The sequence below is a fragment of the Chiloscyllium plagiosum genome, unplaced genomic scaffold, assembly GCF_037043375.1.
Source record: "Chiloscyllium plagiosum isolate Xiang-an unplaced genomic scaffold, Cpla_swu_hap1 HiC_scaffold_36, whole genome shotgun sequence".
Classification (NCBI taxonomy): Eukaryota; Metazoa; Chordata; class Chondrichthyes; order Orectolobiformes; family Hemiscylliidae; genus Chiloscyllium; species Chiloscyllium plagiosum.
Window position 1 is genome coordinate 44,219,655 of NW_028270174.1, and position 23,220 is coordinate 44,242,874.

General features: G+C 44.7%; 1 protein-coding gene across 7 annotated transcripts in view; it reads right to left on the bottom strand.

The window, feature by feature from the left end:
• rbm46 (RNA binding motif protein 46) overlaps window positions 1–23,220 on the bottom strand; it is a 350,512-nt gene that overhangs the window by 190,096 nt on the left and 137,196 nt on the right. For 6 of the 7 annotated variants that reach the window (XR_015753360.1, XM_087980132.1, XM_087980130.1 and 3 more), the window contains one exon: window positions 21,617–21,762. The exons of the other annotated variant lie outside the window; for it this stretch is intronic. Coding sequence is in view for 5 of the 6 variants with exons in the window: in XM_087980132.1 (XP_087836258.1) it covers window positions 21,617–21,762 (146 nt within the window). In the remaining variant the exon portion in view is untranslated. The remainder of the gene's footprint in view (window positions 1–21,616; window positions 21,763–23,220) is intronic. 7 annotated transcript variants of the gene reach the window in all.

Below are 23,220 nucleotides of genomic sequence, written 5' to 3' on the forward strand. Positions count from 1 at the left end.
CTCGTAAAGCATTCATGTGTAATGAGCTGAAAAGGGGTGGAAAAGCACAGCAGTTCAGGCAGCATCCGAAGAGCAGTAAAATCGATGTTTCGTGCAAAAAGCCCTTCATCAGGAATACAGGCAGAGCGACTGAAGGGTGGAGAGATAAATGAGAGGAGGGTGGGGGTGGAGAGAAAGTAGCATGCTGGGTTAGATCATCTCTCCTTTCCAGGGAGCGCTGTGGCCATTCTTGCTCTAATTGCAAGACAGGTATATTGCAAGAAATTAGTGACGAACATAGCAGTCTGCAGTTCTTAGTTGTACAGGCAGTATCATAAAATGTTTCCAAAGGGAGTGCATGACTTCATCAACTAAGTCTTCTTCTTCTACATCCAAAGGGGAATCACAGTTGTTATATCTTCAACCCAACTTACATCTGAGAAAAATGTATCCGATACCTCCATGGAGATTTTGACTACAACTTAAACCAACACAGAGACATTTGAGGTCCATTGTCTCGAGGTTTGGGATCACAATTTGGTGAACACATCAGTGAAATTGGTCCACAGCTAGTGGAGGAAGATCAGAAACCTTAGATCCCTTACTGATGGCGACCACACAACTGTTCTACCCAAACCAGGTGGTATGTATCAACATTGACCATAAGAGACATGGTGAACCTGCACAGACAAGCAGGAGAACATCAGGCAGCAATGCCACAGGCTCTCAATAGACTAAAGTGAAAGATGAAAAGGTCAATCCAAGTTCTGATTACTATTGTTGCTCTGTAAAATATTTTGGCCTCTGTAGGGTTTAGGAAGAAAAGGTATTTTCCTCAGCTGAGGTCTGCACAGCCAGGCCAACTTTCTCATGATATGAGGTAGGTTATGCCCAAATGAGATGTGAAGTAAAACCAGAAATTGCTGAAAAAACTCAGCAGGTCTGGCAGCATCTGTGGAGAGAAAACAGAGTTAATGCTTAATGAGAGCATGAAAAAGGCTTGGCAGGAAGGATTAGGGAGAATCTAAAGGCATTTTACATATATGTGAGGATTAAGAGAATGATCAAAGAAAGAGTAGAGCCGAACAGGGATAGCATAGGGAACTTGTGTATAGAGTCTGAGGAGGTAGGGGAAGCCCTAAATGAGTTTTTTGCTTCTGTCTTTACTAAAGAAAAGGACATTGTAGTGAATGAAACCATCAAGGAGCAGGTAAGCATGCTGGAACAGATAGAGATTGAGGAAGCTGATGTGCTGAAAATTTTGACAAACACTAAGATTGACAAGTCGCCAGGTACCAGACCAGATTTGTCCTTGGCTGCTTTGGGAAGCGAGAAATGTGATTGCTTCACCGCTTGCGAAGATCTTTGCATCCTCGCTCTCCAATGGAGTAGTACCTGAGGACTGGAGAGAGGCAAATGTAATTCCTCTCTTCAAGAAAGGAAATAGGGAAATCCCCAGCAATTACAGACCAGTCAGTCTCACGTCTGTCATCTGCAAGGTATTAGAAGGGATTCTGAGAGATAGGATTTATGACCATCTGGAAGAGCTGAAAATGTGTTGCTGGAAAAGCACAGCAGGTCAGGCAGCATCCAGGGAACAGGAGAATCGACGTTTCAGGCATAAGCCCTTCTTCAGGAATGAGGAAAGTTTGTCCAGCAGGCTAAGATAAAAGGTAGGGAGGAAGGACTTGGGGGAGGGGCGTCGGAAATGCGATAGGTGGAAAGAGGTCAAGGTGAGGGTGATAGGTCAGACTGGGATGGGGTCGGAGAGGTCAGGAAGAAGATTGCAGGTTAGGAAGGCGGTGCTGAGTTCGATGGATTTGACTGAGACAAGGTGGGGGGAGGGGAAATGAGGAACCTGGTGAAATCCGAGTTCATCCCTTGTGGTTGGAGGGTTCCTAGGCGGAAGATGAGGCGCTCTTCCTCCAACCGTCGTGTTGTTGTGGTCTGCCGATGGAGGAGTCCAAAGACCTGTATATCCTTGGTGGAGTGGGAGGGGGAGTTGAAGTGTTGAGCCACCGGTGGTTGGGTTGGTTGGTCCGGGTGTCCCAGAGGTGGTCTCTGAAACACTCCGCAAGTATGCAATAGATGATGTGTGTGGAGGTGCAGGTGAATCTGTGGCGGATATGGAAGTTTCCTTTGGGGCCTTGGAGGGAGGTGAGGGGGGAGGTGTGGGCGCAAGTCTTGGTTGCAGGGGAAGGTGCCGGGAGTGGAGGTTGGGTTGGTGGGGGGTGTGGATCTGACGAGGGAGTCACGGTGGGTGTGGTCTTTACGGAATGCTGATAGGGGAGGGGAGGGAAATATATCCTTGGTGGTGGGGTCCGTTTGGAGGTGGCGGAAATTACGGCGGATGATGCGCTGTACATGGAGATTGGTGGGGTGGTAGGTGAGGACCAGTGGGGTTCTGTCCTGGTGGCGGTTGGAGGGGCGGGGCTCCAGGGCGGAGGAGCGGGAAGTGGAAGAGATGCGGTGGAGGGCATCGTCGACCACGTCGGGGGGGAAATTGCGGTCCTTGAAGAAGGAGGCCATCTGGGTTGTGCGTTTTTGGAACTGGTCCTCCTGGGAGCAGATGCGGCGGAGTCGAAGGAATTGGGAGAATGGGATGGCGTTTTTACAGGGGGCAGGATGGGAGGAGGTGTAGTCCAGGTAGCTGTGGGAGTCGGTCGGTTTGTAGTAGATGTCCATGTTGATTCGGTTGCCTGAGTTAGAAATAGAAAGGTCGAGGAAGGGGTGGGAGGAATCTGAGACTGTCCAGGCGAATTTGAGGTCCCAGGAGGACCAGTTCCAAAAACGTACAACCCAGATGGCCTCCTTCTTCAAGGACCGCAATTTCCCCCCCCGACATGGTCGACGATGCCCTCCACCGCATCTCTTCCACTTCCCGCTCCTCCGCCCTTGAGCCCCGCCCCTCTAACCGCCACCAGGACAGAACCCCACTGGTCCTCACCTACCACCCCACCAATCTCCTTGTACAGCGCATCATCCGCCGTAATTTCCGCCACCTCCAAACGGACCCCACCACCAAGGATATATTTCCCTCTCCTCCCCTATCAGCATTCCGTAAAGACCACTCCCTCCGTGACTCCCTCGTCAGATCCACACCCCCCACCAACCCAACCTCCACTCCCAGCACCTTCCCCTGCAACTGCAGGAGGTGCAAGACTTGCACCCACACCTCCCCCCTCACCTCCCTCCAAGGCCCCAAAGGAAACTTACATATCCGCCACAGATTCACCTGCACCTCCACACACATCATCTATTGCATCCTCTGCACCCGATGTGGCCTCCTCTATATTGGGGAGACAGGCCGCCTACTTGCGGAGTATTTCGGAGAACACCTCTGGGACATCCGGACCAGCCAACCCAACCACCCGGTGGCTCAACACTTCAACTCCCCCTCCCACTCCACCAAGGATATACAGGTCTTTGGACTCCTCCATCGCCAGACCACAACAACACAACGGTTGGAGGAAGAGCGCCTCATCTTCCGCCTAGTAACCCTCCAACCACAAGGGATGAACTCGGATTTCACCAGTTTCCTCATTTCCCCTCCCCCCACCTTGTCTCAGTCAAATCCATCGAACTCAGCACCGCCTTCCTAACCTGCAATCTTCTTCCTGACCTCTCCGCCCCCACCCCAGTCTGACCTATCACCCTCACCTTGACCTCTTTCCACCTATCGCATTTCCGACGCCCCTCCCCCAAGTCCCTCCTCCCTACCTTTTATCTTAGCCTGCTGGACAAACGTTCCTCATTCCTGAAGAAGGGCTTATGCCCGAAACGTCGATTCTCCTGTTCCCTGGATGCTGCCTGACTTGCTGCGCTTTTCCAGCAACACATTTTCAGCTCTGATCTCCAGCATCTGCAGACCTCACTTTCTCCTCAAAGACCATCTGGAAGAGCATGGCTTGATCAAAGGCAGTCAGCACGGCTTTGTGAGGGGCAGATCATTCCTCACAAATCTTATTGAGTTCTTTGAGGATGTTACTAGACAAGTTGATGAGGTTCGAGCGGTGGATGTGGTGTATATGGACTTCAGTAAGGCATTAGATAAGGTTCCCCATGGTAGACTCGTTCAGAAGGTCCGGAGGAACTGGATACAGGGAAATTTAGCTGACTGGATACAGAATTGGCTGGTCAACAGAAGACAGCGAGTGGTAGTGGAAGGAAAGTATTCTGCCTGGAAGTCAGTGGTGTGTGGTGTTCCACAGGGCTCTGTTCTGTAATTTTTATTAATGACTTGGATGAGGGGATTGAAGGATGGGTTAGCAAGTTTGCAGATGACACAAAGGTTGGAGGTGTTGTTGACAGTATGAGGACTGTTGTAGGCTGCAGCATGACATTGATAGGATGCAGAGATGGGGTGAGAGGTGGCAGATGGAGTTCAACCTAGATAAATGCGAAGTGATGCATTTTGGAAGGTCGAACTTGAAAGTTGAGTACAGGATTAAAGACAGGATTCTTGGCAGTGTGGAGGAACAGTGGGATCTTGGTGTGCAGGTACATAAAATGGCCATCCAAGTGGACAGGGTTGTTAAGAAAGCATCTAGTGTTCTGGCTTTCATGAACAGGGGATTGAGTTTAAGAGTTGTGAGATCTTGTTGCAGCTCTATAAAACTTTGGTTAGACCGCACTTGGAATACTGTGTCCAGTTCTGGTCGCCCTATTATAGGAAAGATGTGGATGCTTTGGAGAGGGTTCAGAGGAGGTTTACCAGGATGCTGGCTGGGCTTATCTTACGAAGAGAGGTTGACTGAGCTCGGACTTTTTTCATTGGAAAAAAGAAGGAAGAGAGGGATCCTAATTGAGGTGTACAAGATAATGCGAGGCATAGATAGAGTTGATAGCCAGAGACCTTTTCCCAGGGCAGAAATTGTTAACACGAGGGGTCATAGTTTTAAGCTGTTTGCCGGAAAGTATAGAGGGGATGTCAGAGGCGGGTTCTTTACGCAGAGAGTTGTGAGAGCATGGAATGCATTGCCAGCAGCAGTTGTGGAAGCAAGGTTATTGGGGATATTTAAGAGACTGCTGGACATGCATATGGTCACAGAAATTTGAGGGTTCGTACATTAGTTTTACCTTACTTGAGGATCAATGGTCGGCACAACATCGTGGGCTGAAGGGCCTGTTCTGTGCTGTACTATTCTATGTTCTGTGTTCAATGTTCTAGATCCAGTGACCCTTCTTCAGGATCCTTCTTCTTGAGATAAGAAGTACTTCATTCTTTTGAGGAGTGGAAGGGGATGTGTGTTTTGGACAGGCCAGATCCCCTCCAAGTATTTTAAGAAAGTAGCTTAGACCCTAACCTTATCTTAATTTAAAAGCAGATATGTGTGGATGTTCTAGGTGTGATGCAGCTGGTCAAACACTCAGTGTTAAGCAAAACAGAGTCTATTTAAACATCACAGTTGAAACACATACAAAAGAAAACAGAATTTAGAATACCTTAACTGTTGGAAACTTATTTGACCTGACACAGCAACTTAACCAAGGAGCTGTTCCATTTCCTGTAACATCCCATAAACATACCCCTTTGCCAAAAGGTAAATTCAAACACATGTTCTTACAGGCAGGACAGATTTCTGAGAGAAAAGTCAGTCAATTATCAATAATGAAGCATGGAATCTCTTGTCACTGCAGCATCGTCTGTTGTTACAGCTAAATCCAGCAGCTTCCCACTGTTCCAACCAAACCAAACTAGGAAAAACATGAACTGAGAGAACTGGACACTTCCAATGCCATTGTTAAAGTAGATCTTTCCGGACATTTTGGCATCTCTACCTTTACAACCTTTCTTGAAAAACCCATGGACAAAATAATCTTTTTTTTTTAGATTACATTAGATTACATTACAGTGTGGAAACAGGCCCTTCGGCCCAACAAGTCCACACCGACCCGCCGAAGCGAAACCCACCCATACCCCTACATTTACCCCTTACCTAACACTACGGGCAATTTAGCATGGCCAATTCACCTGACCCTGCACATCTTTTGGACTGTGGGAGGAAACCGGAGCACCCGGAGGAAACCCACGCAGACACGGGGAGAACGTGCAAACTCCACACAGTCAGTCGCCTGAGGCGGGAATTGAACCCGGGTCTCAGGCGCTGTGAGGCAGCAGTGCTAACCACTGTGCCACCGTGCCGCCCGTGCCGCCCTCTTGTTAAGTGGCATCATCGTTACATGTGGAATAGAAAGTTTTTGGATTTGTAAAATATATTGCGGGCATCACGTCCTTTCACAAGATATCTCCACTTTGTTAAGCAAATTTGGGGACGGTGCAGCATACCACATTGATGTAGGACACTCCAAAAGTGGGGAATCCTGCAGTGTGTTGTCTGACTGGTCCAGACATCTGAATTTCATTTTCAGGAATAGTTTGGACTGTGCAATAATGGCTTTGGTGGAAACTTGTGTATTGCACCTCTCCTTGGTGTTAATCTGAGGATACATGACAGGTGTCAACAGCCTGGATTTAAGGAAGATAGTCATTGCCTCTCAGCAGCCAGTCTTGCATGTGAGGGCATAACAAGAAACAGTCACCTTTGAGTATTCCAGAATCTAGGATCCATGACAGCTCCCTGAACATTAGAAATACCCTGGAGTATTTGGCTGGTCTAAGTGAAAGGAGGGGAGTATACAGGAGATTTACCATGATGTTGCTGAGGCTGGACAGTTTTGATTATGAAGAGGGGTTAGTCCAGGGTTGTTTTCCTTGGAGCAGAGAAGACTAAGGGGAGAAGTGCCTGAGATGTATAAATTCACGATGGGCAATAAACATTTCTCTTTGGTGGAGGGGTCGGTGACTGGGGCATAGATTTAAATTAAGGGGTAGGAGGTTTAGAGGAAATGAGAGGATTATTTTTTACACATAGGGGGTGGTGGGAATCTGGAACATACTGCCTGGTGGCAGCAGAAACCCTGATAGCATTTTAAAAACATTGTAGTGTTAAGGCTACAGGCTTAGAGTCAAGGATAAGAATGATTATGTAGTTGGTTTCGACCAGAGGAGACTTGATAACCAAAGGGCTTTTTTTTTGTGGAGTCGATCTCTGACTTTGTGTCATAGATGATCTGCACATTAAAGCAGCGCAAGCCTTTTCTTTTCACAGACACTACTGGTTGGTCATAGGGTGTTTTGATAGCAATCTATGTCAATCAATTCCACTTTGCCTCTGTGTGATACTTACTATGGCAGCAAAACTGGCTGGCCTGGTTGTCTGACTCACTGCATCTATGGGGAAGCAAATACATTGGTGCACTTTAGTGAAGGGGGCAACATTCATTTCTTGGATGTTTGAGTAGATGCCTATGAAATTCCACAGAGATCTCAATGGGTCAATAACACACAAAATGATTTGGAGATGCCAGCGTTGGACTGGGGTGTACAATATAAAATGGTAAGTGAACAGTCAGTGTGAGGGAGAATGTTGGCTAGTAAGTTTGCAAATGACCAAAATTGGAACTGTAGTGGACTGGAAAAACAGTTACCTCAGAAAACAACAGGATCTTTATCGGATGAGCCATTGGACTGAGGAGTGGCAGGTGGAGTTTAATTTAGAATAACTGTGACGGGCTGCATTTTGGAAAGGCAAATTAGGGCAGGACTTATACGCTCAATGGTAAGGTCCTGGGGAGTGTTGCTGAACAGAGACCTTGGAATGCAGGTTCAGAGTCTCTTGAAAATGGACTCACAGGCATATTTAAAAGGGACGCAAGGGGCAACATTTTCATACAGAGGGCAGTACTTGAATGGAATGAGCTACCAGAGGAAGTGGGGGGCAGCTGGAAAAAATATAATATTTAAAAGGCACTTTGATGGGTTTATGAATAGAAAGGGTTAAAAGGGATGTGGACCAAATGCTGGCAAATGGGACTAGGTTAATTTAGGATATTGAATTGAATTTGCTTTATTGTTACACCTAAAATGGCTCAGGGATCTCTCGTCAGCATGGACAAATCGGACCAAAGGGTCTCTTTCCGTGGTGTACATCTCTATGACTCTAAGCATTTTAGACTTACTGCAAACAAAGGTCTTCAGAGTGCGAGAGGAAATGAAATATTGTTCAAGAAGTCTTTGTATATTGAGATCAGTGCAGCATCATGAGTACAGGGAAAGCAGCTTATTGGTGAGTAGATTGAGTCAGTATTTGTAATCGTTAAATGAGATGAAATGATAATGTGGAGGGGATGATAAGTAAATTTGTGGATGACAATAAGATTGGCCAGATGGTTGACAGTGTTAGGTTTCAGGAAGTTTCAAATGGATTGGGCATATAAGTGGCAGATGGAATTTAACCCTGATAAATGTGAGCTGATGCACTTTGGATACAGAAAGAGAGAAGAGAATATTCTATAAATGGCAAAACAGTAGGAAATTCAAAGGAATAGAGGAAACTTGGAGGGCTTGTTCACAGATACCTGAAGGTGGCAAGACCGGTTAATATGTAGTTAATAAGACATATGGGAAACTTTCCTTTATCAGTCATGGCATAGATTATAAGAGTAGGGAGATCATGTTGGAGCTGTATAGAATCTTGGTTTGGCCATAGTTGAAACAACTTTTAAAAGATACCTTTGCTGTCTGGTCGCTACACTATAGGAAGAATCTGGTTGCACTGGAGGAGGTGCAAAAGAGATCACCAAGATGTTGCCTGGGATGAAGCATTTCAATAATAAAGAGAGGTTGGATAAGCTTGGGTTGTTTCTTTGGAGCAATGGGGAACCTGGTAGAGGCGTATGATTATGACGGGCATGACAGGTTGATAAAAAGCAGGTGTTTCCCTTAGGCAAAGAATGAATAACAAGGGAACATAATTTTAAAATGAGAAACAGGAGGTTTTTAGAGGGGATTTGAGGCAAAAACCTTTTCCCCAAGAAGGAGATTTGGAATGTACCTGCTGGGAGGATAATTGAGGCAGGAAACCTCACAACTTTTAAAAAGTACTTGGATGGAAATATGAAGTATTTTAGCATTCAAAGCTATGGACTTAGTGGAGGAAAGTGGGACTAGTGTAGGTAGCAATGTATTTTTGTCAGTATAGACGCGATGGACTGAAGGGCTTCCTCTATGCAGTATAATCCATAATTCTCAAGTGAAAATTGGTTGTTTAGTTTGTGTAGGCATTTTCTGAAAAATGGTTTGTTAAGTTTTTGTAGTAAGCTCTTTCTTATTCCAAGTTTAACAAATAATTTTTAGAATTACAGGATGGGCCAAGAAGAGTGTATATCTTGTGGTATGGGTAAAGTCATGAACATATCAGTCTTGGAGCCAGTCAAACACAAATGCAGGATGTGTCAACTAGCTTCACAAGCTTGAACTCTCAGGTTTGGAGTAAGCAACAGCTGCAATCACTGTTCTGCAGCTATGAAGCAAAGAACAATAAAGGGAGCATGTATGTGAAGGTGATAACGCGGAGATCCTAAATTTCGAGGCAGAGAGGGAATGGGTGACGACCAGGCAGTCTAAGATAACCAGGCAGGTGCAGGAGTGCCCGATTGCATCTTTCTTGTTATTCAGTATTCCATTTTAAAAACATGTGAAGGTATGGTCCTTCAAGGTACTGCAGCTGGAAATGTGTTCATGGTACCAAGGACATCTCAGTAGTTACAATGGGAGTATGAAGAATAGAAAGGCAATGGTGATTGAAAATTCCACAGTTAGCGGATTTGACAGATGTTTCTGCAGCATTAAACATGACTCCAAAGTGGTGTGTTGGCTCTCTAGTGTCAGGGTTAAGGATGTCACAGAGTAGCTGCAAGGTATTCTTCAAGGGAAGGGAGTCAGCCAGAAGTCATGGTCCACATTGGCAAGAGGGGTGAGGTCCAGAAAGCAGATTTCAGGGATGTGGGCAAGCAATTAGAAAGCATGATCGTAAGTACAGTAATCTCAAGATTACTCTCAATGCCATGAGTCTGTTAATATTAGAACAGGATGATTGACCAATTGAAACTTGTGTAAGGAGGCACTGCCACTAGTTCTGGAACCTGCATAAGCTGGATGGTTTACTTAGATTACTTACAGTGTGAAAACAGGCCCTTCAGCCCAACAAGTCCACACTGACCCGCTGAGGTGCACCCACCCAGACCCATTCCCCTACACCTAACACTACAGGCAATTTAGCATGGCCAATTCACCTAACCTGCACATTTTTGGACTGTGAGAGGAAACCGGAGCACCTGGAGGAAACCCACGCAGACACGGGGAGAATGTGCAAACTCCAACACAGACAGTCGCCTGAGGCGGGAATTGAACCCGGGTCTCTGGCGCTGTGAGGCAGCAGTGCTAACCACTGTGCCACCGTGCCGCCCATCTTAGCAGATCTGGAGACTGATATCCTCACCAAGTTGTGTAAGTGCTGTTGGGCTTTGGTTGGTCAGGAACCTGAGGTGTAATCCAAATTGTAAGGAAATAAAGTTGGTAACACAAAGTCAAGTAGCTGCTCGGGAAATTAGAAGATAGGTCAAACAAAGTCAAGAATCGAGTATGCCACAAGTATGGAATGATGTTGAAAATACAAAGGGCATTCCATTCACAAGAGAAATGATTGAAAGGCACAAACTGAGGTATACAGTTATGATAAAATTGCCACTCTAAAAACATGGCTGCATGATAACTAGGATTGGGGACTGAATATTCAAGGGTATTCAATGTTCAAGAAGAACAGACAAGAAGCCAAAGGAGGTAGAGTTGTAATAATATGAGATGGGGTCAATACATTAGTAAGGAAGGATCTCATATTTGAAGAGCAATGTGTGAAATTTGGTTCGGTGGATGTTAGAAACAGCAACAGCCAGCAAACATTGGTTGGGATATGTATAGGCAACCAAATAGTAGTGGTAACAGTGTGTAAGGTATTAAGAGGTAGATGAGAGAAACTTGTAGCCTGAATAATACAGTAAACATGAATGACTGAAGTCTACACGTAGAATGGGCATCCTAATAAACACTAAAACTCTGGAAGTTAAGTTTCTGGTGTGTCTTAAGGATGCTTTTCTAGAGCAGCATAGGAATGAGCCAACTAGTGGACAGACTATTTTAAATATTGTTTAATCTAATGAAAAAAAGCTAATTAATAATATTGTTGTAAAAGAACATTTAAAACCATAGACGTAAGAGCAGAAGTACACCATTCAGTCCATCAAGTTTGAACCAATGATCTGTTACTCCTCAACTCCACTTTCCTGCCTTTTCCCCATCACTCATGATTCCCTTGTTGATTAAAAATCTGTCTCATCCTTGAACACATTTAATTGCACAGTCTCAACATCAACTATAATAAAGAATTCCAGAAAATCATAACATTCTGAGAGAAGAAATTCTGACTTACCTCTGTCTTAAATGTGTGAACCTAATTCTGAGACTATGCCATCTAGTCTTTGACTCTCCCACAAGGAGAAATCACCTTTTCACATCTACCCTGTCAAGTCCATTAAGAAATTTATGTTTCAATAAAGACTTCTCTCATTCCAATGAGTACAGGCCCATTCTACTCAATCTCTCCTCAAAAGACAGTCTCTCATACCTGCTAACAGCCTTGTAAACCTTTTTTGGACTGCCTCCAATTCAATCAATCAATCTACCCTAAGATAAGGGGCCTGAAACCATTCATAGTACTCCATCACAGGTCTGACTTGCGCCTTGCACAGGGTTAGCAAAACTTTCCTACTTTTATATTCCATTTCTTTTAAATGTTATGAAGTTCAAGGTGTGTACTGTATCTTTAAGAGAATGCTGTTTTGCACTGACAGCTTACAAGCACCTGACATATGACTAGCTAGCAATCTCAAAGTGTACTGGAAAATTGAAAATATGCAACATTTGGCTGTGAAATAGATACCTGAGTTGGTTGCTGTTTTGACAATCTCGGACTAGGGATGGTGGCCTCCACTGTTGATAATGGAGGAAGTGATACCCACATTGGCACCAAGTTGTCCAGGAGGAACTCCAGGTCTCTGTCTGCAAAGCAGCGTACTTATTTCTCCAACTGTCATGCCTGGGGCAAATATCAGGAACAATGTAGGGCAGCTCCAGTCTAACTGTGCAAAATGGGACTTTAAAGATAGTGCAGGAGCAAGGGATGCCAGTCTTCCAGTGATTCCATGATTTTGCGATTCAATAGATATTCAGCAAGTTGTTCTTAAGATTTGGTAAGAAGGGGACAGAATCGGACATGAGGAACACCAAAGGGGGTGGGGTATGTAATTAATGAGGAGTCTGTGATAAAATTCAGCAAGAAATCCCTCAAAATGTTTGAAACAAAACACCAAAAACACCAAAACAACCCTCAGTGAGGAAGACACAAAGAGGAGCAATAATTGGGTATTTCTCACATCTGCAATCTATGAATAATAATACCACACGGATTAGTACTTAAACCCCAGCTTTCATGATAAAGATCAGTGATTTGATATTTATTTGGAGACCAAATGTAACATTTCAAAATCTGCAGATGATTACAAAAGTAAGCAGCAATCTTTGGAAGATGTGAAGGTGATTTCAGGAGGATTTGTACAGATTTGGAATGCAGAAAAATACAGTTTAGGAACAGGCCCTTTGGCACATCATGTCTGTGCCAACCATGATGCCATTCTAAACTAATCCCATCTATCTGCACATGGTATTTCTGCCAGTTCATGCACCTGCGTAAATGCCTCTTAAATATTGGTTTTCTATCTGCTTCTAGCATCTCCTCTGGGGGAGCATTCCACATTGTCTGTGAAAAAATCTTCGAGGAGAAAGTGAGGTCTGCAGATGCTGGAGATCAAAGTTGAAACTTTATTGCTGGAACAGCACAGCAGGTCATGCAGCATCCAGGGAACAGGAGATTCGACGTCTCCGCCTCCATCCTACTCCGACCTATCACCCTCACCTTGACCTCTTTCCACCTATCACATTTCCAACGCCCCTCCTCCAAGTCCCTCCTCCCTATCTTTTATCTTCTCCTGCTGAACACTCTCTGCTCATTCCTGAAGAAGGGCCTGTGCCCGAAACGTCGAATCTCCTGTTCCCTGGATGCTGCATGACCTGCTGTGCTGTTCCAGCAATAAAGTTTCAACTGTGAAAAAATCTTGCCTTGCATTGTAAATCTCCTTTAAACCCTCCCTCCTGTCACATTAAATCTTTGCCGGCACAGTGGCACAGTGGTTAGCAGAGTTGCCTCACAGTGCCAGAGACCCAGGTTCAATTCCCGCCTCAGGTGGCTGACTGTGTGGAGTTTGCACATTCTCCCAGTGTCTGCGTGGGTTTCCTCCGGGTGCTCCGGTTTCCTCCCACAGTCCAAAAATGTGCGGTGAATTGACCATGCTAAATCGCCTGTAGTGTTAGGTGAAGGGGTGAAATATAGGGGAATGGGTCTGGGTGGGTTGCACTTCGGCAGGTCGGTGTGGACTTGTTGGGCCGAAGTGCCTGTTTCCACACTGTAAGTAATCTAATCTAGTGTGTGACTTTTTCACCCTGGGAAAACAACTCCAACCTTATTCATGCCTCTCATAATTTTATATACCTCTGTCAAATTGCCCCTCAGGTTCTGACACCCCAGCAATAACTATCCAGATTGTCCAAACTCTCCCCATAACTAGGATACTCCAATTTAAGAAACATTCATTTACTCTACCACTGATGGAAAGTTCACCAGTGTATAATTTCCAGAATTATCCCAGTTGCCTTTCTTAAACAAAGGAACAACGTTGGCTATTCACCAGTCTTCTAGGACTTCATCTGTGGCTAAATAGGATACAAATCTCTGGCATGGCCCCAACTGTATCCCCCCACTTGCCTCCCTCGCCTCCCTCAGTATTCTGGAATAGATCACATCAGGCCCAGGAGAGTTATCCAATTTTATTTTTCAAGACACCCACTATCTCCTTCTTAATATCAACATACCCCCCGTAATCTAAACTTTTTGATTAATACTGATGTGAAGTACTCATTAAGAAACTCATCCACTTTCTCAGGCTCCACACATAAATTCCCTCCTTTGTCTTTCTGTGGACCTATCCTTTTCGTAGCTACCCTCTTGCTCCTAAAATGCCTTAGCGTTCTCCTTACCTTACTTGCTAAGGATATTTCATGGCCCTTTTAGTCCTCCGAATTCCTTATTTAAGGTCTTTCCTGTTTCCTTTATATTCCTCAAGGACGTTGTCTGATTTCAGTTTTCTAACCCTTACATATGCTTCCTTTTTCTTTTTGACTCAACTTTCAATATCTTTTGTCATCCAGGTTTCCTGAATCTTGCCAACCTTATCTTTCATCCTCAAAGGGACATGCTGATCCTGAACTCGGATCAACTGGCCTTCAAAAGACTCCCACACTTTAGATGTGGATTTATCCTTAAACAGCTGCTCACTATTTAATTTCTCCAGTTCCTTTTTCGTACTATTGTACTAAGCCTTCCCTCAATTCTATAACTGTCTTAAACTTTATGGAATTACAAACATTGTTCCTAAAATGCTCCCTCACTGAAACTTTGATCACTTGGCCAGGCTTATTCCCCAGTACAATGCCAATATTGTCCCTTGCCAAGTTAGACTATCTACATATTCTTTCAAGAAACTCTTCTGGATGTATCTGCTCCATCAAAGACCCTGACACCAAGAGAGTCCCAGTCAATGTTGGGCAGGTCAAAATCAACTACTGCAACAATTCTGTTGTTTTTACATCTTTCCATGTTCTCCCTACATCTCTGTTCCTCCAGATCCCACTGGCTATTAGGAGGCCTATAGTATAATCCATCATTGTAAATTGATAAGAACATTGGAAATGAAATATAACGTGGACAAATATGATGTTATCCACTTTAATAAGAGAAACAGATAATGCAGAACATTTCTCACTGGGGCTGTGATAACTCCGACTCTGAGTATAGCTAAAATAGGCATTGTTAGATTTCTGAATCCCAGTACTGTAAAGACTTGTGGGAATCGTGAGGGTAAAAGGTGTTGAAGTATTCCATAAGTTATTAAGTGGTATTAAGTGGTAAAGCAGGTGCGACATGTTCCCTATGTTCCTTTCACATGAAATCATGAAACTGCAGCAAAGCCCATTGGACTCACTGATTGTATCTCTGGATCAATGTAAAATTTCAGAAAAATCAGATCTTCTGAAGAGGATGCACTGTAGATGCCTGGCTAGAACAATTCACAGAGGTTCCCAGTAAGACTTGGATGAAACTACCAGCAAAGTAGTTTAGGGCTGCTACCAGCTTCGATACCACCAGCATGGGATTGCATCCTAATCCTTGCCAAAGGCAGCTTTCATTGAGTAGCTGGATCTGAGAATAATCACTTTCTGGAATATAGTGGAGTAGTAGTAGAGTAGATTTTATGTGTCATTTCTACCATATACAACTGATACAGTAAAAAACGAGACAGCGTTCCTCCAGGACCAAGGTGCTACATGGACAGCACAAACTACACCTTCATACACAGGGCTGCATAAAGAGCATAAGAAGTGCAAAGCACACAAATTACAGTGCAATCAAATAGTGATAATTAATAGACATTGTTCTAGCAGCAATTTGAAGTCGTGTAAAGAATTTCAGATGGGAAAGAGTCCGATCATACAGTGTTAACGAGCCTAACGGCTTGGGGGAAGTAACTGTTGCACAGTCTCGTTGTAAGAAACTGAATACTCCAGTACCTTCTGCCAGATGGCAGGAGGGAGAAGATTTTGAGTGAGGGGTGTGCGCGGTCTTCCACAATGCTCTTAGTCTTTCAGATGCGAGCGCTGGAACGTTGAGTGGGCACTGAGCCCTGGAAAGCTGAGTGGGCTGCAGGCCCTGGAACGCCGAGTGGTCTGGGGGCCCTGGAACGGCATGTGGGCTGCAGGCCCTGGAACGGCGAGTGGGCTGTGAGCCCTGGAACGCTGAGTTCCGGTTTCCTCTCACAGTCCAAAGATGCGCAGGTTAGATGAATTGGCCATGCTAAACTGTTCATACTGTACAAGTATGTGTAGGCTAGGTGCATTAGTCAAGGGTAAATGTAGAGTTAAAAGGTAGGGGGATGGATCTTGGTGGGATACTCTTTGGAGGGTCGGTGTGGACTTGTTGGGCCGAAGGACCTGTTTCCGCATTGTAGGGAATCTATGATGCTTTGAGGTCAGGCAGCGAGCCAAGGAACAGAGCATGGGCTGCAAATTCCAAAACAACAGTTCGGCTGCGAGCCCTGAAACGTTGTGCGGGCTGCCTGCCCCAGACAGGCTCATGGATTGTGAGCCGCAGAGTGGTGTGTGGGCTGCAAGCCCTGGAATAGTGTAAGGGCTGCAAACCCTCAAATAGGGTTATAGGCCCAGAATGGCATGTGGGATGCCAGCCTCAGGACTGTGCGTGGGCCCCGGAATGGCATGCAGCCTGCCAGCTCTGGAATGGTGCACGAGCAGTGAGCCTCTGAAGCGGTGCATGTGCTTCAAGACCTGGAACAGAGTGGGGGCTGCGAGTCCCAGAGCAGCATGTCAGCTGTGAGCCGTGGAACATGATGTGGGCTCCAAGCTCCTGGAGCACAGTGTGGGTAGTGAGCCCCAGAACGATGCGAGTGCTGCAAGCCCCGGGAATGATGCGAGGAATGCGAGCCCCAGAATAGCGTGTGGGTTACGAGCCCATGAATGGCGTACCAGCTGCAAGCCCAGGAATAGGAAATGGCTGCAAGCCCCCAAACAGAGCATGGACAGTGAACCCCGGAACGGTGTGTGGGCTGTGAGCCCCCGGTGCGGTGCATGGGCTGCAAGCCCCAGAAACATTGTATGGGCTGTGAGCCCCCGGTGCGGTGCATGGGCTGCAAGCCCCAGAAACATTGTATGGTCTGTGAGCCCCCAGTGCGGGGCATGGGTTGTGAGCTCCGGGAACATTGTATGGGCTGTGAGCCCCAGGAAGATTGTGTGGGCTGTGAGCCCCCAGTGCGGGGCATGGGCTCTGAGCCCCCAGAAAATTGTATGGGCTGTGAGCCCCCAGTGTGGGGCATGGGCTGTGAGCCCCAGGAAAATTGTGTGGGCTGTGAGTCCCCAGTGCGGGGCATGGGCTCTGAGCCCCCGGAACATTGTATAGGCTGTGAGCCCCCAGTGCGGGCATGGGCTGTGAGCCCCGGGAACATTGTATGGACTGTGAGCCCCCAATATGGGCCCATGGGCTGCGAGCCCCAGAACAGGATAGGGCTGCAAGTCTCAGAGCAGCACACAGGCTGCGTTCCCGAGAACAGAGTGCAAGTAGTATTCATGTTGGAAAAAGACAACGTTGTCGAGGAGAATACTGAGATACAAGCTACTAGATTAGATGGGATTGAGATTCACAGGGACGAGGTCTTAGCAATTCTGGAAAGTGTCAAAATAGATAAAGTCTCCTGAGCCAGATAGGATTTATCCTTTGATTCTCTGGGAAGCCAGGGAGGAGATTGCAGACCTTTGGCTGTGGTCTTTATCTACAGTACTACAGTACTGTGGTCTTTGTCTACAGTAATAGTGCCAGAAAACTGGAGGATAGCACATGTTGTCCCTTTATTCAAGAAGGGAGTAGAGACAACCCTGGTAATTATAGATCAGTTAGCCTTACATTAGTTGTGGATAAACTGTTGGAAAAGATTATAAGAGATAGGATAGTCAGCACGGTTTTGTGAAGCGTAGGTCGTGCTGCACAAACCATATTGAATTCTTTGAGAAGGTGACCAAACAGGTGGATGAGGGTAAAGTGGTTGATGTGGTGTATATGGATTTCAGTAAGGCGCTTGATAAGGTACCCCACAGTAGGCAATTGCACAAAATGTGGAGGTATGGGATTGAGGGTGATTTAGCAGTTTGGATCAGAAATTGGCTAGCTGAAATAAATCAGAGGGTGGTGGTTGATTGGAAATGTTCATCTTGGAGTTCATTTACTAGTGGTGTACCACGAGGATCTGTTTTGGGGCCACTGCTGTTTGTCATTTTTATAAATGACCTGGATGAGGGCACAGAAGGATGGATTAGTAAATTTGCAGATGACACTAAGGTTGGTGGAGTTATGGACAGTGCTGAAGGACGTTGCAGGTTACAGAGGGACATAGATAAGCTGCAGAGCCGGGCTGAGAGGTGGCAAATGGAGTTTAATGCAGAAAAGTTTGAGGTGATTCACTTTGGAAGGAGCAACAGGAATAAAGATACTGGGCTAATGCTAAGAATCTTGGTAGTGTAGATGAGCAGAGAGATCTCGGTGTCCAGGTACATAGATCCCTGAAAGTTGTCACCCAGGTTGGTAGGGTTGTTAAGAAGACAAATGGTGTGTTAGCATTTATTGGTAGAGACATTGAGTTTCGGAACCATAAGGCCATGCAAGGGGTACAAACTCTGGTGCGGCCACATTTGGAGTATTGTGTACAGTTCTGGTCACTGCATTATAGGAAGGATGAGGAAGTTTTGGAAAGGGTGCAGAGGAGATTTATTAGGACGTTGCCCCGTATGGAGAGAAGAACGTAGGAGGAACGGCTGAGGGACTTGAGACTGTTTTTGTTAGAGAGAAGAAGGTTGAGAGGTGACTTAATTGAGACATATAAGAAAATCACAGGGTTAGATAGCGTGGACAGTGAAAGCCTTCTTCCTCGGATGGTGATGGCTAGCACAAGGAGACATAGCTTTAAACTGAGGGGTGATAGATATCAGACAGATGTCAGAGGTAGGTTCTTTACTCAGTGAGTAGTAGAGGTGTGGAATGCCCTGCCTGCAACAGTAGTAGACTCGCCAACTTTAAATGCATATAAATGGTCATTGGATAGACAGATGGATGAAAATAGAATAGTGTAGGTTAGATGGGCTTCAGGTTGGTTTCACAGGTTGGCGCAATATCCAGGGCCGAAGGGCCTGCACTACACGGTAATGTTCTATGCTCAGTGAGCATAGAAAGGCGTGTAAGCTATGAATTTCGGGACAGAATGCAGGCAGCAAATCCCACAATGGTGCATGGGCTGACAGTCCTGGAGCAGTATGTGGGCAGCAAGCTCTAGAACAGCGTGACAGGAGGCAGTCCCAGGCGGAGACCGGCGCGAGGGAGGCTGTCCTGGAACTTACCTTGGTACAGAGCGGATTGGAGGCTTGGAGCAGATGGCTGTTGGACTGCGGTCTGGTGCAGGCGGTCAGACTACATGTGGAGGCATTCTGCTGAGCTGCTACAATGTAATGTTGAATTTTTTTACTTTACTGTAATGTCAATCCTTTCATAATGTCTTCTTTCAAACTTATTTTTTAAATTATTTTTTATTTCTCTACTGCATCCAAGATTTGTACTTTGGTACTTGTACCTAAGGTGGCACCATAAAAGGCAGCATTTGTAAAAGCTTTTCACTGTACTTCTACAATGTGACAATAAAGGATATTCTGTATTCTATTCACTAATTTCATTACTTTCATGTCAAAAAGGATAACAGGATTGTTCTGTGCCATCATTATATAGATTGGGGTGATCTGCAAACACATGGCAGTGATCCATCGAGTCAGCATTGTGCTTGACACTTCTTCTCTACTTCTGATCCTCTAAGCCTATGCTAATCTTTTTACTTTCGCATGTGTTACTCTGGGCTCTCCACTGTTCCTAAATATCTTTGCAAGCTGAATGCCTATTATACACAATTGTTTATCTGAGCTGGTATTTTCATGAGTATTCATGAAATCCAAGTACAAATGTAAAAATGCCTCCTGATTCTAGCAATCAGGAAATTTGACCTATCTCTAAAGTTTTCAGAATTGGATTGCTAAAGTCCATTCCACCATTGAGATTCATAATTATGGCCTCCCTCAAATGCAGTTCATCTGCCTGGCTCTTGGAAGCAGCACAAGTTTTCATCCATTTCAGGCAAAGACCGTGAAAAGTTTTGATCAAAGAATGATTAGGTAAAGGATGAAAGGAAGAGATATTTGAATGACAGAAATGTTAGTCTTAAAGGACTGAACTGACATGCAAAGAAACAAGGAAACAAAATATGTGCCAAGAGCAGTTGTGCTATTATTTTAAAGCATAAATAAGGAAGGAAAGAGAAATTTAGGAGTACAAAGAAATAAATAAAAATGAGTTTACAGTCAAAATGATTGAACTCAGCGTTGAGTCTGGAATACTGTAAGTGCACTGAGTTTCGTTGGAACATTGCTCTCAGCCAAGGATGTGAGCATGAAAGCAAGACTGGGGTGAATTAATGTCACAGATCCCCAGACACTTCAAGTCATGCTTGTGAACTGGACTATGATCAGCACTACCCAATCAGCATTAGGTCTCCCCAATGCAGAGGAGTTCACCCTGTAAGTAGTGATTACAAAATACTAAAATTAAACAAAAATCACAAATTGCTACTTCACTATGGAATGTTTGGTGCCTTGAACAGTGAGGAAATGAAAAGTAACATGTTACATCTCAGACATGAAAATGATAATTATTAATCTCTTCACAAATTTTAAGTTCATTCTTTCATTTTGTATTGGAAAGATAATTATGTAGTTTCAAAACAAAATTTTATGGAAAATAAAAGCCACTGGAAGGAGTCTTCCAGGCTCACATGAAGTTTAGAAGGACAACCAGAGAACTTCACTGGGTGGGCAGCAAATGTTCTGTTTCAAGATGGTGGGTTAAAGTTTTAATATTATGTTCTTATATGGGTCAGCCTACTTATCTTGGAGAAAGTGAGGACTGCAGATGCTGGAGATCAGAGTCAAGAGTGTGGTGCTGGAGAAGCACAGCAGATCAGGTAGCATCCAAGGGGCAGGGGAATTGACATTTTGGGCATAAGCTCTTCATGGTTCCTGATGAAGGGTCCTTGGATGCTGCCTGATCTGCTGTGCTTTTCCAGCACCACACTCTCGAAGCCTACCCATCTTGAAAACTCAGGAACCTCTGTGTCTTCATTAACATGCCATGACTATCACCTATAATGTTTTACCTGCTGGAATTACATTTGTAGGTACAATATTGTTAGGCAAATATGGGTAACATATTCATAACCCAAAAATATCTCTGGGGTGTGTACTTGGTGGAATACACTTCTTCCTCCAAAATCTGAGTAAAAGGTTCCTCAATAATTTGACTCCTTCATAACTAAGCTTTGTGCAAGGGCTTATGAAGTAAGGTGTGAAGCTTGACCAGGTCAACAAACTCATGAGAGGTGTCAGTAATATGCAGTCCTGCTTGTTCTTCGATACTTAGTGTTAAGGGATAGCGCCTCACCCAGGTCAACAATGGCCTAGTAATCAGACATCAGCAACATCCAGCAGAACTACTACAAACCAGGAGCAACTCATATAAACATTGTGAGTAGAGTGCCAAGTCATTTGACAATAACGAATCTGGGAGATGGAAGCACAAGATATTTCAGAGTCAGAATTCCCATTTTTGACTCAGCAGAGAAAAGTGACACAAATTTTAAGTTCTTCATGTTTGTGCTCTGATGCAAAATCCAAACTCATGATGCAACTCATCAATTACAGTAATCTTCACAGACAACAGCAGAGAAAATCTCTGTTCAGGGGTATTAATCGTATGGATATTGGGGATAATTAGGAGGCTTTGTAAATACCTAATCATGGGAAATATTCAATGTTCCCGTATAACTTGCAGATAATAGCATGAATTTAACAAATGTAATCTGCATGCGCCTGAACATACAGTTTTAGAACAATGCAAGGATGCAATTTGCCTACCACTTAATTAATGCTGCAATATTTTCTGTCTTCTTTTCAGTTACATGTTCCCTTTCTTTTCTCTTTTTCTCTTTCTCAATTTCTTTTTGTTTCTTAAGCTTTTCCATCTGATGCGTATCTTTCTCTTCTTTCCATTTTTCAAAAGCCTATCAGAAAAAGGACATTTAGTTGAATTGTTCGTTAATGTAACTACTAGATTAACACATCTCTGATTAGTCGAAAGTGAGGGCTGCAGATGCTGGAGATCAGAGTCAAGATTAGAGTGGTACTGGAAAAGCACAGCAGGTCAGGCAGCATCCAAGGAGCAGGAAAATCGACGTTTAAGGGCTTTTGCCCGCTGTGCTTTTCCAGCACCACTCTAATCTTGACATCTCTGATTAGTCCGCATTGCTAAAAATGGACAAAACAAAGCCTATCATGTTAGATATTTATGATTAGGAAAGTAAAAGTTGGGTTCTAAGGACCAAGAACAAGTGTTTCTTATATTAAATACAAAATTTGAATCAACAATCAAAATTTTAATGGAACTGATGTTTTTGCAGAAGAGGAGGACAAAATCCAGCCAGGAACCAGTTTGTTTATAGAGGAGGAGGGACTGTCATAGATGTTTAACTCAAACAAAACATAAGCATCCTACTCCGGGGTTCCTGACCTGTCATAGAATGCAGAAGTGAGTATTATCCCCTCCATCAATGGAACGATCTCTAGATAAACAGGCTATTGTAGGGGTCAGAATGGCTGAATTCTAAATTAATGTTATGGTCTTAAGTTTAAGCACAGGTAAATGAACATTAATAGGTTGTACTAAACGCAACACAGGGCATGGGTGTGGATAAGAGAAAACTTATTCAGACCAGTTCCATCTTTTTCTAATATCATCATTGCAACGGCTTCTTGCACAGATGCTCAATAGTGATTATTAAAAGTATAATTAATCCTTTACCCTATAAAGGAGTACAGTGAAGCGCTGTAACCCATCATTGGGAGAAAGAGGGTCTCAAATCAAACAAGTGTGGTGGAAGTGATCGAAGAATTGAGCAGCACAAATGCGTCTTCTTCAAAATGAATAAAGTGACACAAGAGGTTCAATGATTTTCCATATGAGGGCCAGAAAGGTGGATGGAATCTCACTTGGGTGTACACCTCATCACAGCAATGAGAGGGGAAGCAGAAAGAGTATATTGAGGGCCAGGGGAAATGTAAGGACTGCAGATGCTGGGGATCAGAGTTGAGAAGTGTGTTGTTGGAAAAGCACAGCAGGTCAGGCAGCATCTGAGGAGTAGGAGAGTTGACATTTCGGGCATAAGCACTTCATCAAGAGTGTCGGGAGGGAAGAGGGGGTTGGGAGGGGCTGAGAGAAAAATAGCAGGGTGGGGTGGGGGAAGGTGGCTGGGCAGGCGATAAGTAGATCCAGGTGAGTGGTGATGGTGGTAGGACGGTGGAGAGGTTGAAGTAGAAAGGTGGGAAGGAAGATGGATAGATAGGACATTTCAAGAGGATGGAGGGTTGGATCTGGGATGAGGTGGGGGAAGGGGAGATTTGGAAACTAGTCAGTCGAGTTGATGCCATGTGTTTCGAGGGTCCCAACACGGATGATAAGGCAT